This window comes from Musca autumnalis, unplaced genomic scaffold (assembly GCF_047663935.1).
Source record: "Musca autumnalis isolate F117 unplaced genomic scaffold, ASM4766393v1 scaffold_1, whole genome shotgun sequence".
Classification (NCBI taxonomy): domain Eukaryota; kingdom Metazoa; phylum Arthropoda; class Insecta; order Diptera; family Muscidae; genus Musca; species Musca autumnalis.
In genome coordinates, this window is record NW_027411644.1 from 277,703,797 (window position 1) to 277,723,169 (window position 19,373).

The window sequence follows — 19,373 nt, forward strand, 5'->3', positions numbered from 1 at the left end:
CAGCATTCACTGACATCAGAGTAACCATGTGAAGTGCATCTAAAGCGACACCATCATCGTCATCACCATCATCATTATTATTAAAAGCAAGTCCTTTACTTAAAGATGTATATACATAGATATGTATTCATGTATGTGTGGATGATTGTTTTCAAGATGAATGAGCGAAAATGTTAACATACACACATACATACTTACGCATTTGAATTCTTTACCGAATGACAGCTAAAATGTAATGTTTATTTTATTCAATTTTATTTAATTTTTTGTTTTGTTTTGTTTTATTTATTTAATTTTATGTTTTATTATATTTTCCAGCGTTTTTGCCTTAATTTGTACACATTAAAACATCGTTAAATTTGAAATGGCATTACACATACAACTTACAACTATGGGCGGATGGATGGAAGTCTGTCGGACAGAGTGTGCTTTCTTTGGGTAAATATGAAACGGAATGATGGATGTATCTTTGTTTTTTTTTGCTCGCAAACAAATACTCTCCAAACAGTGTGGGTGCGTCTTCAATTGTATACCTTGTCTAGCAATAAGGACTAACAAACAATATTCTTTCAAACTCATCTGCATCTCATCTCAGTGTACTTATCATTATGTAAATTGTATTACAGCGAGAGAGATAGATAGAACAGGAGTTGTGCAGCAGCAACGAACGTACTTCTCAACATCACTTTGATGATGAACCGGCTCAAATAAATAAATAAATAAACAAATATATAGAAGATGCTGTTGTGGTCGGCCTAGGTTCAACACTATATATTTATTTAGAGTAGTTCAAATTCTTACTTTGCATTTAATGATGTTTTCATAGAATATATGTTTTTGAAATTCTCTTTAATCAAAAAATTTAATATTATTTATACATACAGTCGAAATCGCTTATAATGTCGTCGTTTATAACGTCATATCGGTTATAACGACGATATCCAAAAGTCCCAACTCTCTGGGGCCCTTTATAGCCCTATCGCTTATAACGATATATCGGTTATAGCGACAAATTCCGTCGGTCCCTTGGCCGACGTTATAAGCGATTTTGACTGTATTTATAAAAAACGCTGTATTATAATAATAAAATGCTGTATTTCTTTTGGAGTAGTTTAAGATACTTTCCATTCTTGGAGAATCAAAATTCAATTAATCAAAATGTTTTTTATTTACATTTTTCATTTTATAATTACTGCACCCTTTTTATACATAGTACTTATTTTTTATACCCTCAGCATTTATGGTAACGAGGCTATATACACTGTCATACGGGCGAAATGTGCCTCATCGAATTAATGGTTTTAGACCCCAAGTATATTTGGACGAAATGTGTTTCAGACAATTTGGAGTTTATTAAGCCATGTCCGTCTGTCTGTCTGGTTGGATAGCACGATAACTCTCGAACGGATCAACAGATTCGGTCCAAAATTTGGTTTTCGTAATATTTTGTCCAAACTTAGTTTAAGTTTGAAGATGGGTTATATCGGTCCACTCCTTCCGGTACCTCCCCCACAAAAGTTCGGAAATGTTTGTAAAACTTGTTGCACGATAACGCTTGAAGGAAATTAACCGATTTGGTCCATATTTTGCACATCGTGAAATTTCTACCACACTTAGATGATGCTCCAATATAGACTCAATCGCTCTACTCCTTCGGGTACCTCCCACACAAAATTTCGGAAATGCTCAGTTAAGGACCTGCTCACGAATCGATTTGATTTTTGTTGTAGCAACTTGTATTCTTTGCCCTCCTTACGACGGTATAAATTTCATCAGGGGCAAGTGCATACTTCCTGAGAAAATAGCCTGAAAGGTACAAAAAAACACCTATGACAACGTGTGTAGTTGTTGGAGCGCAAGATAACTCCCGATTCGGTCCAAAATGTGGCCTTCATAATAAAGCACTAAAGTTCAAAAATGTTCGGAAAAATTGTATTATTCGGTCCATACCTTACACATCCTTACATATCTACCAGATATAGATCAGGTTCAAATAAGGACTATATTTGTCCACTCCTTTGGGAACCTCCCACACAAAATTTTGGATAAATTCGCTTTAAGACCTGCTCTCGAATCACTTTAGTTTTTGTTGAAGCAACTTGCATTCGTTTCCTCAATTACGACAGTAAAAGTTTTTTCAGGGGCAAGTCCATACTTCTTGAGAAAACATCCCGAAAGTTGAAAAAAACCCCTATGGCACCATATGTAGGGGTTGGAGGGCTAGAACCGAATAATGCGTTCGTCCATATATCTTATACACGTAGCAACCGATTTGGTCCAAACTTTTGGTCTCTAAATATTGTCGAAAATTAGTTTATTTTCAAATTTGACCCCTATCTGTCCAATCCTTGTGGTACCACCCACACAACTGTTCAACATTTTTGTGTGGAGAAAAGAAGAGAGGAACACGCCTTTTTCGATGGAAAAAGAGAGAAAAAGAAAATCGAGAGCGTGAAAAAAATCGTGAATGAAGTCCTAAAGTTCCACCAAAGGGTGAAAATTCAATCTGATGGCTTTGGTACATACACATCCTCCTGTAGATTCCAGCAAGGAAATTTGATAACTGATACAGATACATAGTGTGCTCAGGATATGGAAAGGGCACTTTTCCAAACTGTTGGTATTCAATATTAGTGAAGACGACGAAGATACCACAGATCCAATCCCAGAGGATGGTAGTGAATGTATACCACCCGCCCAGAATGAGGTAAAGACAACTATAAAACGGCTGAAGAATAATAAGGCAGCAGGAGCCGATGGCCTACCAGTGGAGGTGTTCAAACGCGGAGGGGTACGCTGCATCAGCTAGTTAGCACTATTTGACAGGAAGAAGGCGTACCCAACGATTGGAACCTGTAATAGGAATAAGACTGTATGCTCTAACCATATAGGCATACGTCTCCTCCCTATTGCCTACAAGATAGTGTCAGGAATATTGTGCGAACGACTGGCATGTCCATCATTGACTAGATATTTACCATTTGTCGATTATAAATCAGCCTTCGAGAGCCCCCTACTTTCATAGGTATTCGAAGCCATGAATTTGGTATCCCCCCAAAGCTGTGTAAAATGACTTTAACTGAAACTCCATCTTCAGTTAAAATAGGAAAGAACCTCTCCGAACAGTGCGTTGACGGTGAACCACAAACTGTATCTGATATACAACGACATCATTATAGATAAATATATCGATATGCAACCATTGTGTTGGCTAGGCCATATCATAAGAATGAACGTTGATGAACCCGATAAAAAGGCGTATAAATAATATGCCACCTGACGGTAAACGCAGAACTGGCAGGCCAAGGCTTCGATGGGGCAAACAAGCGGAAAAAGATCGAAAAACGCGGTATTCCAAAAAGCGACGCAAAAACAGAGAGAAATGGAAATATTTTCTTAGTCCGGTTTATGAAACAAATGTTCTGTAATGGGCCGTATAAGTAAGTATTTAAAATGTACTGGGTTTATACCAGTAGTGGAATTCTGTACCTCATTTTTGGAGTTACCGACAAAAATCGGTAAAATTAAAATGCAAAATTATGACTGAAAAGTGTCAAAAAAAGCTATCGGTAGGACTTTTCGACGACTTTATTTCGGTTGTTAACTAACCGAAAATTTTCGTTAGTTACCGAAATTATGAGAATTTTATTTTTAGCGATTTTTGTCGGTAAATCGAAAAGTGAGTTACACAGGTAATGGATCAACATCCATTACTTACTTGAGTAAAACTGTTTAAATCCCTTCTTGTATTGTGTGAATTCCTATGAAAGACCGAAGAATATCCAATGGGCTTAGATTAGGAGACCTTCTGAATTTCCGCGAGAAGACCTACTATTAATACTCAATCCTACTGCAGTGCGAACGGTCGCACTGGATTGACCCGGAACCATACAACACACGTGTTCCGGTCAGTGCCTGCCACCACAGTGTACTCATGTTTATATTTGTATGGTTTTTCGGAGTTGGGAGCAGCATATCCGAATACATTTGATCTGTGCTTAGTTTGTCGCATCCACTCCACTCAAACTTAAATTGGAAGCAATAGTGGTCGGGAGTGGGTGCATCTCAGAGTTTGTTATGGACTCGTCCATGTGAGGGACTACCATAGGGACTATGTTGCTACATGCAGTGTGAACACAGCCTCCAGTGAGTCGTCGTCATCATAATATGCGACTACCCCGCAGTAACCCAAACAGCAGCCCCACACGTAGGATTTAACACAAAGCCGTTGTTGTTTAAATCCCTGAAAATTCATCCTTTCAGCAATTTAACTGCAATGGACTCCGAGGTAAGATCAAGGAAATAGTAGATTTCATGAGTCGGAAGAATAACATAGTCGCTGCGTTCCTTTAAACCCAGCTACAGCGTTGTGATGGACAATACAAGGCACTGAGAAACGATCGCACCACAACTGGAAGTGTGAGATTAGCTTTTCTATTCCACCAGTCTGTCCAATACAGACCTATCTCGCTTGAACCTGGCTCTTATGACCCGTACATAGAGTCGATGGGGGTAGCAGTAAGGTGTAAAACTACCAAGGTAGAGTTGCTGAACGTATACATCCCGCCGATAAATAGCTGTACTTCAGGTTGTGCCATGTCACAACCGTCTGGTCTTGGGGGACTTTAATACTCATCACGTGTTGTGGCATTCGGTCCTCGAAAGCGACCAGAAGGGTATAGTGCTGGCTGAGCAGATGGATTGCTCGGTCAATGAGGACGCTATTACTAGACTTAGAGCAGAGTGTCTCAGTTCGCCAGACACAACCATCGTGTCACCTGGTCTGACAAATGCCGTCACCTGGCAACCGGTCGTTTCCCTTGGATCAGACCATATCCCCATAATTGTCTCCATTCGCAGACCCCCGATCTCATCACCACTAAACGCCGCATTTTCGTCAATCATGCGAGTTTTAGAGAGTTCACTAATAACCGCTGTGGAGATCTGTCCACCCCTTTTGATGTTCGGACTGCAGAAAGGAATTTTCGAAGCATCATCACAGCTGCAGCCGCTCGCCAAGTATCTGCTGGTCGAATACCTGAAGTGAGACCACACTTCCCAGTAGAAGCGATGGGATTACCAAATGGGTTTGATGAGCTTCGTCGTGCCAAGCCCAATGACGCCACTCTCGAACCCTGAAAAGAAGGAAGATAGAACCTCAGTCACGTTTGGTGACATTACGCTGACTTATCCGTATAGGTCCGCCTCTTATTCGGCGGTGACAGGGAGAAGAGAACAGTACTTCGTCGCATTAGATCTCTTCTGCCGAGGTTGAACCACCACAATTTTCATTGGATGATGTTGCGAATGGTATCAGGAACGCTAAATCATCCAAAGCGTTGAGCCCTGATGGAATCTTCATGGTTATGTTGAAACGGCTTGATGTGCCGTTGGTCGAGTAATAATATAATATTTCCACAAACATCCCATAAGTGACAAGGGAGACTTCTCTCATATCAATGAGTGCACCCCGATTCATATTAGCTCAATGATATGGGACCTACAGTTTATCGCCGAGTCCGAACGGCGTGTCTAAGACACCACTTTTGTAGAGAAGTTTTACATGGCTGAAATACTCAGGAAATGTCGCCAACATTACTGAGGGGTATTTTGCCACCGTTGAAAAGTGTTTTGATGTTACCTGGCCAGCGAATCGAACCCACGACCTTATGTGTGCAAGGCGGGTGTGCATACCATTTCACCACGGTGGCACCCAATCCGTTGGTCGAATATTTCACTAAAATTCTCAACCTATTGCTAGCCGCCCACATCGCTCCCCAAGTCCGCAAAATTAGCATATTGGCCCAGCTACTGTGGCCAGGCCACCAAAGGTGAATCCTACAGACCGATTTTATTTTTGTCGGCCGTAGAAAAGACCATTAAGTCTTTAGGCCTCTCCACCGTCAGAAATAGCTATTCACTTGCCGATCATCAGCATGGGTTCCGTAAGCAACACAGCACGATAACAGCGCTGCAGTAATCTCCACACATCTTAGTTGAGAACACAGCCAGAGCCTGCCGTGTGATAGAACAGTGGTAGTGGCGCATATCTCATAAAAAGCCCTTGGAACTGTCCACGCTGTTTGATGACATCGAGCAGCCAACCCTCCGGCCAAGTTTGAAACTTTGGATAATCAATTACACGTGGGAAAACCAGTCGTGCGTGGAATTCAGAACAAGAAGTCCAAGCCCCGAAGAGTGGAACAGGGAGTTCCCCAAGGTAGGGTCATATTTACGGAACTGTTACTTCTGTCTCTCGCCCCTCAAGACGGCATTGCGATCGTAAGATATGAACATGATTGTACGATTTTGGCGTCAGGTACCATTCCTCATGTCGTTTGTGAAAGGCTGAACGCATATTTAACTGATCTTGTCACCTTTTGCCACGGGAGGAATTTACTAATATCCGCGACTAAATCTATGGCCACTCTGTTCACCACATGGACGACAGAGGTGAGAACAGAGTTGAATGTCATGCCCGATAATAGCAGAATTCCGGCCATAAAAAAACTCCAAAATGCTAGGGGTCACATTCGACAGCATGCTCATGTCGTCCGCGCATGCCACAGCTACCAGCACTTGGGATGCAGATAAAGAAACCTTGTTGATAACTTATAATGCGATAGGTCGGTCTGTGGTAAGCTATGTGAAGCTAGTGTGGTCCACGAATATAAGATGGAAAAATATTCAATCCTGAGAACTAAAACAAGGTGTCTCCTTATGTCTTCAGTGGATCATCTACAGGAGGAGACAAAGATTGTACCAGTTCAGAAACACAATGACGTGCTTTCGTTGCAGTACTTGCTTTGGTGCTAACGTGAGAGCCATCAGGTGGGATCTTCATGATCTAGAAAGAGAGGTCCAAAGTTGCCAGAGAGAATCCCTAGATCAACAAGCCTAGTTGTAGATACCACAAACTTCGGTACTCGGTCCTCGCAGAACATTCCACCTGTATCGCAGCTGAGCAGCGTCAGCTGCCACAACACACCAGAGTAGTCTTGACTCAACTGCGCTCGGAATGGTGCATTAGTCTAAATTTCTATAGGGCAAGGATTAATAACACCGTGCCCAGCATGAAGCACAAGCCCGCATGACCCATTGCATCTTGTCAATTACCCTGCCAAACCTACTCAACAAACTGCAGTAGATTTGAATTTACATCAAATCGAAGCAGCCACATTCTTAGAACTGGAAATAGACCAAGAGCAACAAACTATAGCGTTGGCAATAGTTTATCGTAAATGTGGATGCCGCAAAATTGACTCTGCGAACAATTACAAAAAAAATTTGCCACGAATATATTATAAGTTACATACAGATTAACAAACATAAAATACCATCCACCTCATAGGTAGGCTCCAAAGTGAGTAAGTGATGAGCATAAAGGGAAGTGTGTACTTCATTGTGCGTTCATTTGTATTTGGTGTCTGTTCTGCTGCTTCTTTCTGCCTCTTAAGCTCCTTTTTTCTCAAACATACTTTTGCTTGTAATACTTTTTGCAGTTGTTCTTCGTTCTGTTTAGCCCTCTTCCGTAGTACATACTTCAAATATGCAGTTATTAATCACAAAGGAACCATGCGTACACAAGAAAAAAAAACGAAATAAATAATATGAAAAAGAATACAACAAATAACAACAACAAGAATACAATAATGTGGTACTACATAGCAATGTATTATTGCTCCCTTTTAGTCCCCTTTTTCAGGAGGTGCTTCTTTTGCTCCAATAGGAAATACTTGAATAGCAAATAATAAAACGACCATGGTAATATACGGAGGATATTAACAACAACACACATATACATGCACACATTCATCAAGGAATTTGTCTACAATACATATGTATTTACATACGTGTATGTATATGCATGCATTCAAACCTACACGATGATTATTATTATATTTCGTGTTTTTTTCTGTGTCTCTTCCTCTCTGCAATTACACGTTGCAGTCGAAAGTACAGTGGTAAAGGGCAGCTACGGAAACGTTGTCTTGGAAAGTTTTTAAAACTCCACGTTTGGTGGCCTTTGGGAAGTCTTTAAAACTCCACATTTGAGGGCCTTTAGAAATCCATGTTTGATGTCATTATGAAAGCCTTTTGAAATCAACGTTCGATAGTCTTAAGAAAGAAGCCTTTTAAAAATCCACGATTGGCGGCTTCTGGGAAGTCTTTTAAAATCCACGTTAGGTGGCCTTGGGGAAGTATTTAAAAATTCATGTTGGGTGGCCTTGGGGAAGTCTTTAAAAATTCATGTTGGGTGGCCTTGGGGAAGTCTTTAAAAATCCATGTTAGGTGGCCTTGGGGAAGTATTTAAAAATTCATGTTGGGTGGCCTTGGGGAAGTCTTATAAAATCCACGATTAGGGACCTCTGGGAAGTCTTTAAAAATCCACGATGTGTGGCGTTGGGGAAGTCTTTAAATATCCACGATTGGGGGTTTCCGGGAAGTCTTTAAAAATCCAAGATTAGTGGCCTACGGGAAGTCTTTAACAATCCACGATTGGTGGCCTCTGGTAAGTCTATAAAAATCCACGATTGGTGGCCTCTGGGTGGTCTTAAAAAATCCGTGATTCGTAGCCTCTGGGAATTCTTTTAAAATCCACGTTGGGTGGCCTTTTGGGAAGTCTTTAAAAATCAACAATTAGTGGCCTCTGGTAAGTCTTTTCAAATACACGATTGGTGTCGTCTGGGAAGTCTTTTAAAATCTACGATTGGTGGCCTCTGGGAAGTCTTTAAAACTGCACGTTTGATAGCCTTTGGGAAGTCCTTAAAAATCTTTGTTTGTTGGCCCTTGGGAGGTTTTAAAACTTTACGTTTGTTGGCCCTTGGGAAGTTTTTAAAAATCCACGTTGAGTGGCCTTAGGAATGACTTTATAAATCCACGTCTGTTGGTCTTTGGAAAGTCTTTACAAATCCACGTTTGTTAGCCTTTAGGAAGTCTTTAAAAATCCAAGATTGGTGGCCTCTGGGAAGTTTTAAAAAATCCACGTTGAGTGGCCTTTGGGATGCCTTTAAAAATCCATGTCTGTTGGCCTTTGGGAAGTCTTTAAAAATCCACGTCTGTTGGCCTTTGGGAAGTCTTTAAACATCCATGTTTGGTGGCCTCTGGGAAGTTTTTAAAAAAGCACGATTGGTGGCCTCTGGGAAGTCTTTAAAAAAAGCACGATTGGTGGCCTCTGGAAGTTTTTAAAAATCCACGATTGGTGGCCTCTGGGAAGTGTTTAACAATCCTCGAGTGGTGGCCTCTGGGAAGTTTTTAAAAATCCACGATTGGTGGCCTCTGGGAAGTCTTTAACAATCCTCGAGTGGTGGCCTCTGGGAAGTTTTTAAAAATCCACGATTGGTGGCTTCTGGTAAATCTTTAAAAATCCACGATTCGTGGCCTCTTGAAGTCTTTAAAAATCCACGATTGGTGACCTCTGGCAAGTCTTTAAAAATCCACGATTGGTGGTTTCTGGGGAGTCTATAAAAATCCACGATTGGTGGCCTCTGGTAAGTCTTAAAAAATCCACGATTGGTGGCTTCTGGTAAATCTTTAAAAATCCACGATTCGTGGCCTCTGAAAGTCTTTAAAAATCCACGATTGGTGACCTCTGGGAAGTCTTAAAAAATCCAAGATTGGTGACCTCTGGCAAGTCTTTAACAATCCACGATTGGTGACCTCTGGCAAGTCTTTAAAAATCCACGATTGGTGGCCTCGGGGAAGTCTTAAAAATCAACGATTGGCGGCCTATGGGAAGTCTTAAAAATCCACGATTGGCGGCCTATGGGAAGTCTTTAAAAATCCACGATTGGTGGTTTCTGGGGAGTCTTTAAAAATCCACGATTGGTGGTTTCTGGGGAGTCTTTAAAAATCCACGATTGGTGGTTTCTGGGGAGTCTTTAAAAATCCACGATTTGTGGCCTCTGGTAAGTCTTTCAAAATCCACGATTGGTGGCCTCTGGAAGTTTTTAAAAAACCACGATTGGTGGCGTCTGGGAAGTCGTTAACAATCCTCGAGTGGGGGCCTCTGGCAAGTCTTTAAAAATACACGATTGGTGGCCTCTGGCAAGTCTTTAAAAATCCACGATTGGTGGCCTCTGGTAAGTCTTTAAAAATCCACGATTGGTGGCTTCTGGTAAATCTTAAAAAATCCACGATTCACGACCTCTGGGAAGTCTTAAAAAATCCACCATTGGTGACCTCTGGGAAGTCTTAAAAAATCCACGATTGGTGACCTCTGGGAAGTCTTTAACAATCCACGATTGGTGGCCTCTGGGAAGTCTTTAAAAATCCACGATTGGTGGCCTCTGGGAAGTTTTTAAAAATCCACGATTGGTAGCCCTGGGAGATCTTTAAAAATCCACGATTAGTGGCATCTGGGAAGTCTTTAAAAATCCAGGATTGGTGATTTCTGTGGAAGTCTTTAAAAATCCACGTTGGGTGGAATTTGGGAAGTCTTTAAATATTCACGTTGGATGGACTTTGGGAAGTCTTTAAAAATCCACGTTTGTTGGCCTTTGGAAGTCTTTAAAAATTTACGTTGGATGGACTTTGGGAAGTCTTTAAAAATCCACGTTTGTTGGCCTTTGGGAAGTCTCTAAAAATCCACGTTTGTTGGCCTTTGGGTTGTCTTTAAAAATCCACGTTTGTTGGCCAATGGAAGGCTTTAAAACTCCACGTTTGTTGGCCAATGGGAAGTCTTTAAAAATCCGCGTTTGTGGACTTTTGGTAAGTCTTTCAAAATCCACGTTTGTTTGTCAATGGGAAGTCTTTAAAATTCCACGTTTGTTGGCCTTTGGGATGTCTTCAAAAATCCACGTTTGTTGGCCTTTGGGAAGTCTTTAAAAATTTACGATTGGTGGCCTTGGGGAAGTCTTCAAAAATCCACGATTGGTGGCCTCTGGGAAGTCTTTAAAAATCCACGATTGGTGGCCTCTCGTAAGTCTTTAAAAATCCTCGACGGGTGGCTTTTGGGAAGTATTTAAAAATCCCTGTTGTGTTGTCTTTGGGAAGTCTTTAAAAATCCACGTTGGTTGGCCTTTGGGAAGTCTTTAAAAATCCACGTTGGTTGGCCTTTGGGAAGTCTTTAAAAATCTACGTTTGTTTGCCTTTAGGAAGTCTTTATAAATCCACGTTTGTTGGCCCTTGGGAAGTCTTTAAATGTTGGCCCTTGGAAAGTCTTTAAAAATCCACGTTTGTTGGTCTTTGGGAAGTCTCTAAAAATCCACGTTTGTTGGCCTTTGGGAAGTCTTTAAAAATCCACGTTTGCTGGTCTTTGATAAGCCTTTAAAAATCCACGTTTGTTGGCCTTTAGGAGGTCTTTAAAATTCCACGTTTGTAGGCCTTTGGGAAGTCTTTCAAAATGCACGTTTGTTGGCCTTTGCGAAGTCCTAAAAAATCCACGTTGGGTTGCCCTTGGGAAGTTTTTAAAAATCCACGTTTGTTGACCTTTGGGAAGTCTTTAAAGATCCACGCTTGTTGAACTTTGGGAAGTCTTTCAAAATGCAAGTTTGTTGGCCTTTGCGAAGTCCTTAAAAATACACGTTGGGTTGCCCTTGGGAAGTTTTTAAAAATCCACGTTTGTTGGCCTTTGAGAAGTCTTTAAAGATCCACGTTTGTTGGCCTTTGCGAACTCTTTAAAGATCCAAGTTTGTTGGCCTTTGGGAGGTCTTTAAAAATCCACGTTTGTTGGCCTTTGGGAGGTCTTTAAAAATCCACGTTTTTTGGCGCTTGGGATGTCTTTTAAAATCCACGTTTGTTGGCCTTTGAGAAGTCCTTAAAATTTTACGTTGGGTGGCCTTGGGGAAGTCTTTGGCCTTTGGGAAGTTTTTTATAAATCCACTTTTTTTGGCCTTTGGGAAGTCTTTAAAAATGTATGTTTGGTGGCCTTTGGAATGTCTTTAAAAATTTACGATTGGCGGCCTCTGGGAAGTGTTTTAAAACTACGATTGGTGGCTTGTGGTAAGTATTTAAAAAACTATGATTAGTGGCATTTGTGAAGTCTTTAGGAATCCACATTTGTTAACCTTTGAGAAGTATTCTAAATACACGTTTGTTGGCCTTTTGGTAGTCTTTAAAAGACATTCTTACCCACTACCATTTATTGTGTATTTCGGTTTATTTGCCGCTCTGTTGTTCCTTGAATAATGCTAAAGAATTTAAGTATTTTCATTTCCTTCTTCTCGCCGAGCATGTGTGTGTGTGTTTGTTAACCCTCACCAACCATTGTGTATTGTGTGCTTGACTGAAAGTATGCAGAAGTGCCTGACATGAATACGTCTCGCTGTTGTACAAGAAGCGTTAATAACACAGCGCTTATCTGTTGCCAAAGAATTTACAAGCAATAACAATGACATCTTTGCCAGAAACATGGATTACTGGCAAATGGGAGCTTGCTCTACTAGCAATGCCGACGCCGCTACTAGCTAAAGGCAGACAAGTAGCACACAAACAGACCCTGTAGAGAAAACCACAACACAGTACCACCGTACAGAAGAAGAATTCTAAAAGCCAAAATGGAACAACAAACAAACAAAAGTGGTAATGAATGGGATGCAGCAGTCAGCAGTCGACCAACAAACATGTTCTCTTCTTATGTTGTGCAAGCGTGCACCACGTTCCATGTACGACAACGACGAAGACGACTCCTTGCAACTTAATTTAACGAAAAACTGAGCTTTATCATCCGGACGCATTATGAACGCATCAAGTGAAAGATAATGCCATTGTTGTCATTCAAGCTGATGCTGAAGCTGGGTGGTGGTACTGACAGCAGTGACTGTTAACTAAAGTATAAGTAGAAGAAATGTCGATGCCGGAAACGTTATCTTAATACGAAGAATATTCTTGTTGACTGTTATATAAATCCTTATTGCCAGAACAAAGCACAAAAAGAAGAAGAAGCAGAAGAACAACAAGAAGCAAAATAATCTGAAATAGCAGGAAAAATATTTTACAAAGGAAGTCAGGCGATTACAATTAACACAAATTTGTCTTCAATTAGGCATTTATGTACAAACAGCAATGGCACACCACAATTCTCGGGACACCATCATCCATCCGTCCCGCATTCTGCTTCTCTACTCTTCCTAAGAGTGTGAATAAGTAAGTGCTCTAATCAAAAACTATCTACATTATTTTCCCTTAACGTCTCCACTACAACCCTCGGCAGCGTTGTTCTTTCCATCACAATTTCCGGTTGCTGATGCCGCCGCTGCTGCTTTCTCTGTTTCCTTTACGGTAAATGTTACAAAATATCGCTTATTTGAATCCAATTTATCGGATGGCAGTGATATTAGCTGTTTACTCTTTCCATGCGACAATTCTAATGACACCTTACCGCCACACCCGGTGCCGGTAGTGAGAATTTTCGGCAAATAAAAGCTACCCACACCCGTCTTTTTGTATGGGCCAAATCCAAATTTCGGCATGGTGTGATGATTCATCATGGGAACTGTAAAAAGAAGAAGAAGAAAAATAAGAAATAAGTAAATTTCTTTGAAATGATTATTGGTTACATTTTAAAATCAAGGAAATTGAATATCAATGGCAATTGTTAGAAAATTCTATTTGAGTATTTCTCTGCGGGGAACAATTTATTAAGGTTAATGAAGTGGAAGTGGGGGGTTTTTGATAATAGTAATGATTACTGAGAGGTTATTATTTTGATGAAATTAATTTAGTCGTTGGCGATGCGCCCGATGTTTATCTTGTAAGGGCGAGATTCTCTGGTGGTTAGTCAATTTATATCTTCTATTTATACGAACATGATAGCATGCGTATGGTAAAAAACAAATTTCCTTTACAATTCCATTTGAAAAAAGCGAGCACATCTACGATTTTTGGTATAGAGGTTAAGGAAAACATTCTGGTTTCATATCTGTTCGCGTTCACAAAAGTTATAGCGGTTTTTGTTCTCTTATAAATAAAAAATATTTTAAATTTTTGACGGAGATTTTTGCACACAAGTATATGGAATGCCAATGGGAAATCCACTAACCCCAACAATAGCCGATATAGTTCTCGACACACTCTTGACGCAAATAATAGACGATCTTGACAAACAAAATATAAAATTTAAATTCTTGACGAAATATGTTGACGATATGTTTGCCATTATTAAAAAAGGAGAGGAAACCAAAATATTAGATACACTAAATAACTACCACAATAAACTGAAATTCACGATTGAAATGGAGGAAAATGACTGTATACAATTTTTAGATAACAAAATCCACAAATTTGGCAATAAACTACATACAGATTGGTATATGAAACCAACGGCTTCCGGAAGGATAATAAATTATCATTCTACACAGCCAATACAACAAAAACTGAATACCGCCACCAGTCTAATTAAAAAAGTATTAACACTGTGTCATGATAAGTTCATCAACAAAAATATAGACAAAATAAAATATATATTAAAGCAAAATAACTACCCGACCAAGATAATAAATAAATTTATTAAAAACGCATCATCCCAGAAAGAAACTAACAATAAAACATCTGGCAACACCAAATAGTATAGCGTGCAATATATACCAAGGCTTACAGAAACAAAACTAATAAATGAAATTATTGATAATGAAGAAATAGGTCTAGCACACAAAGCGTACAGAACGATATCATCACTTTACACAAAAACCAAAACAAAAATAGAAAAGAATGGCCAAAATAATGTTGTGTACCAAATAACATGCAATGGCAACACAGAAGACAAATGTGGAAAATTATACATAGGAACAACAAAACGAAGCTTAGCGACGAGAATAGCAGAACACTACAACGACATCAACAAAGGTAAACAAACTACAGCTTTGGCGCAACATTGCATTGACAACAAACATACAGCTGATCTTGATAACGTCAGAATATTATATAAAGAGAGAACCGAAAATAAAAGATACACAATAGAAAGCATAAGAATTCAACAAAAAATGGGAAGTGCAATAAATAGAAAAGAAGATAAGGATAATACCAATGCAACATATACATTACCAATATTTTAGTCGTATTCTAACTTCTGTGATTTTTAGCATTAAGACTACTGTGATATTTACATTTATACATTTTAATTATTTTTGCATTTATTTTTATTTTATTTGTTGTGTTGTTTTTTTATAACCTTCAATTGACTAAATTTAAATGTAAAACTAACGAAAGATTATTTGTAAGTATACAATTTTTATGCTAGAAACACTAAAGGAAAAGATAGAAAAACTAATTATTGTATGTACATTCGTTGTCGTTGCCAGATTAATAAAAAACAAGTGAGCCAAGGCTATAGTCGGGTCGGGGCCGACTATGTGATACCCTACACCACTACCCCTGTTCATATAATATTAAAATTGGGATAGCTTAGCGCCTTTGCTCTGAATGTCTTCATTACCACAGATAACTTTTTTTGAAACGCATTTAAGTGCATCGACATTACAACCCAAATAAAAAATGGAACAGTGGGATGTATGCCAACCATCAATAGGCTTCTTTCTGTGTTAGACCCCATCAACCCCCAAAATTTCGTGAGGATCCGATCAAAATTTCGTAGTGTGATTGCACAAAAATGGAAAAAGGGATGCATTACCGACTATTGCGATATCTCTGTTGTTTGACCACCTATGACAACCTACTTCTTCTTCTTCTTCTTTATTTGCCAATCCGTGTTCGGATGTTAGCGATCATACAATTATAATGCAGTGTTTACCGACTATTGCGATATCTCCGTTATTTGTATTACCGACTATTGCGATATCTCCGTTATTTGGATACCTACGCCAACCTGCTTTACATCATTGTAATGATGGGATTTTTTACTTTCATTGTCAGACTTTGCTTTTGGAAGGTGCGGAACCAAAGCTGTGATATTCGTCATTATTATTAAAATCGCAAAAATGAAAAGTTGTGTTCTATTAGCGGCTTTTGCGATATCTTCGTTGTTTGACCACCTACGACAACCTACGTAACATCGTTGCAAAGGCGATATTTTCTACTTTCATCAGCAGGTTTTGCTTTTGATATACCCCTTTTAGAAGCAGAGATATTCGCTTTGAAATAAAACGTTGACTTTTTTCCAAATAAGTTTTTTGCCCATTCCGACCTCTGAATATTATCCGACTATCACCAAAATCAATAGGCTTCTTTCTCTGTAGGATCCCCATTAGCCCCCAACGATTCGTGACGATCCGATTAAAATTCCGACCTGTAGCGTGATTACAAAAAAATGAAAAAATGGGATGTATTGCCGACTATTGTGATATCTCCGTTATGTGGACACCTACGCCAACCTACTTTACATCACTGTAAAGATGGGATTTTCTACTTTCATAGTCAGACTTTGTTTTTGGAAGATCCCCAACCGAAGATGTGATATTCGTCATTATTATTAAAATCGCAAAAATAAGAAGTTGGGTTCTATTAGCGGCTATTGCGATATATTCGTTGTTTGATCACCTACGAGAACCTACTTTACATCAATAGAAAGGCGATATTTTCTACTTTCATGGCCAGGTTCTGCTTTTGGTATACCCCATATTGAAGCTGAGATGTCCGCTTTGGAAAAAAACGTTGTCTTTTTCTCGAAATAAGTTTTTTGCCCATTACGACCCCTAAATATTATCCGACCATCACCAAAATCAATAGGCTTCTTCATCTGTGTGACCCCCATTAACTTCCAAAATTTCGTGACGATCCGATCAAAATTGAGACCTGTAGCGTGTTTTCCAAAAAAGTGGAAAAATGGGATGTATTAACTACTATTGCGATATCTCCGTTATTTGGTCACCTACGCCGACCTAGTTTACATCATTGTAAAGATGGGATCTTCTACTTTCACAGCCGGCTTTTCTTTTGGAAAGTCCCCAACTAAAGCTGTGATATTCGTCATTATAATTAAAATTGCAAAAATGAAAATTTGGGTTTTATTTGCGACTATTGTGATTTCTTCGTTGTTTGATCACCTACGAGAACCTACTTTACATCATTAGAAAGGCGATATTTTCTACTTTTATTGTCAGGTTTTGCTTTTGGTATACCCCGTATAGAAGCTGAGATATTCGCTTTGGAAAAAAAAACGTTGTCTTTTTATCCACATAAGTTTTTTGCCCATTCCGACCCCTAAATATTATCCGACGATCACCAAAATCAATAGGCTTCTTCCCTTCCGGGACCCCCATCAACATCCAAAATTTCGTGACGATCCGATCAAAATTGCGACCTGTAGCGTGATTACAAGGTTTAGATGGACAGACGGACAGACGGACGGACTGACGGACGGACACACATAGCCAGATCGACTCAGCTCGTTGAGACATTCATTTTGGTATATATAAGTATGGGTCTACGACCATTATTTCGATGCGTTACAAACTTTTTGGCCAAAACCAACTTATAATACCCTCCCCACATAGTGGTGTAGGGTATAATTACCCCTGAAAATCCCAACGAAACGTCGGGTAGAAAAATGGAATAAATAGTCTTTATTTTTCATTGATAAACGTAGACCTAATAGCCTGATAAGACGAAGTCTTAAAAATCATACATAAAGATTCAAAAAGGTCACAGAAACTTAAAATAAAGTTTAAATTTTCTTATATTTTGTATTGAGAAAATGTATGCATATATGTACAAGTAACAGCATTTTATATCCATCCTTAGATGCACCATAATTTCTAAAATATGTTTTCATTTTCGCGGAAAATAAAAAAAATTAACAAAAATCTGGGAGCAAATCTAAATTATACTACCTCAGAGTCCGTATAAATATCTAAAAATAAATTAAAAATACGTACAGAATATAGACAACGCGTAAAAAAATATGAAACCAATATTATAAACATTGGGTTTATAAATTGCATATTAAAATGTGTGTCATTTTTTGAGTCATGGTTTATTAACCACATTCTGACACCACAAAAATAAGAAGACACGTGTATCGGCGTTTTCCATATCACTTCAACTTTCACGGTTATGGGCCCACACAGACCTTTAATGTCAAAATAGATCATTTTGTCAGCCACATATCATCCAAACCGCTTGGAATTTGGAATTACTCGTGGAGGCAAAGTTGTAGCTCTCATCCTAAAGAATAATAATTGTGAACACATAAAATCCACTCGTCCTCATCTTCAATGTCAAAATCGTCAATGTCAAATTTCCATAATGTTTTTTCTCGGATCAAAATTGAAGCTAACAACCAACTAGAAAAATGTTAGTTAGATCTCAATGAACAACTTTCTAGAACATACGAATTCTGTAGAAACGGTTCTTAATGGCGAATTTTATCCTCTTTTCTTGGTTGCCGCTCCATAGATACTAAAACGTTCAAAATTCAAGAAAGCAATCAACTACAATATTGTAGCAAAGATATCAGCAAAGAACTTTCTGGAACATACGAAATGTTTATGAACGGTTCTTAAATGCGAACATAGCCAATAACTTTCGAAAATATTAGATTTTTATACTTTTTTCTCCTATTCAGGTCCACAAATACCGAACCGCTTAAAATTTAAGGATAGAGTTAACTACAAATAGGTACCTAAGATTCCAATAAAAAACTTTCTAGAACATAAAAAGATTCTAGGAATGATTCGTTAAGCTTAAATTTGCAAACAATAAAATTATTTTCTAATGTTTCCCCCATGGTAGAACAAATATAAGGTAAAGTTAATACTACAACAAATACAACTCGAACAACAACCACAAAGGAATTTGTTTATGTTTGTAACGTTACTGCCAGTTGTATTTGTAAACAAAACAAGGAAATGTCTATAAATTATTGGAATTTAAAAAACTAATAATTTTTCACATTTGGTTGAATATTTTGGAAAACATGAATGAAAATTCGTTACATTTTCAATTTTTATGTTTCCACATCATTCCACTAAATGCACAAATTCTCGTAGAAAGTAGAATTCTTGCTGAAAAGTTTGGGGTCGCTGGAAATTCATAGAAAAAGGAGAAGCTGTTTCAATGTTTTGTTTTAGAAATTAAAGAAGCACATGTTTATTAGGGCTTTATTTTTTTAAATTTTAACAAAATACCTCACATATTAACAAACGTTGTATCGCCTCTACAAGGGGGGATTTACTGCGCGGTTTATCGTTCGAACTTGGAGGAGGTTACATATCATTGATATGAAGAAGTCTTTCTGGGAAATGGTTTTTTCCGAATGATATATTTTTTTCTCAAAAAATATATGTCCCTAATGTACATCGAAATAGAAATAAATGTATAAAATGTCATATGAAATTTGACACTAACGTTACAACCCAGTTCAGTCAGCTGTGTATTGCTGCTACCTTTTCTTATTCTACCATGTGTTTCCCCCCATTCAGGTCTGGAAATAACAAACTGTTCAAAACACAAGAAAATTTTAAAGGTTTGTTATTTAA

The 19,373-nt window shown here is 38.6% G+C and overlaps 1 protein-coding gene across 3 annotated transcripts in view; it reads right to left on the reverse strand.

Annotated features, from left to right (window-relative positions):
• Positions 1 to 252: 252 nt before the first annotated feature.
• LOC141389576 (uncharacterized) overlaps positions 253 to 19,373 on the reverse strand; it is a 446,726-nt gene continuing 427,605 nt past the window's right edge. For 2 of the 3 annotated variants that reach the window (XM_073961285.1, XM_073961286.1), the window contains one exon: positions 253 to 13,435. In XM_073961285.1, the coding sequence (XP_073817386.1) occupies positions 13,116 to 13,435 (320 nt within the window). In that variant the 3' untranslated portion in view covers positions 253 to 13,115. The remainder of the gene's footprint in view (positions 13,436 to 19,373) is intronic. The other variant, XR_012409113.1, reaches the window with a different exon arrangement.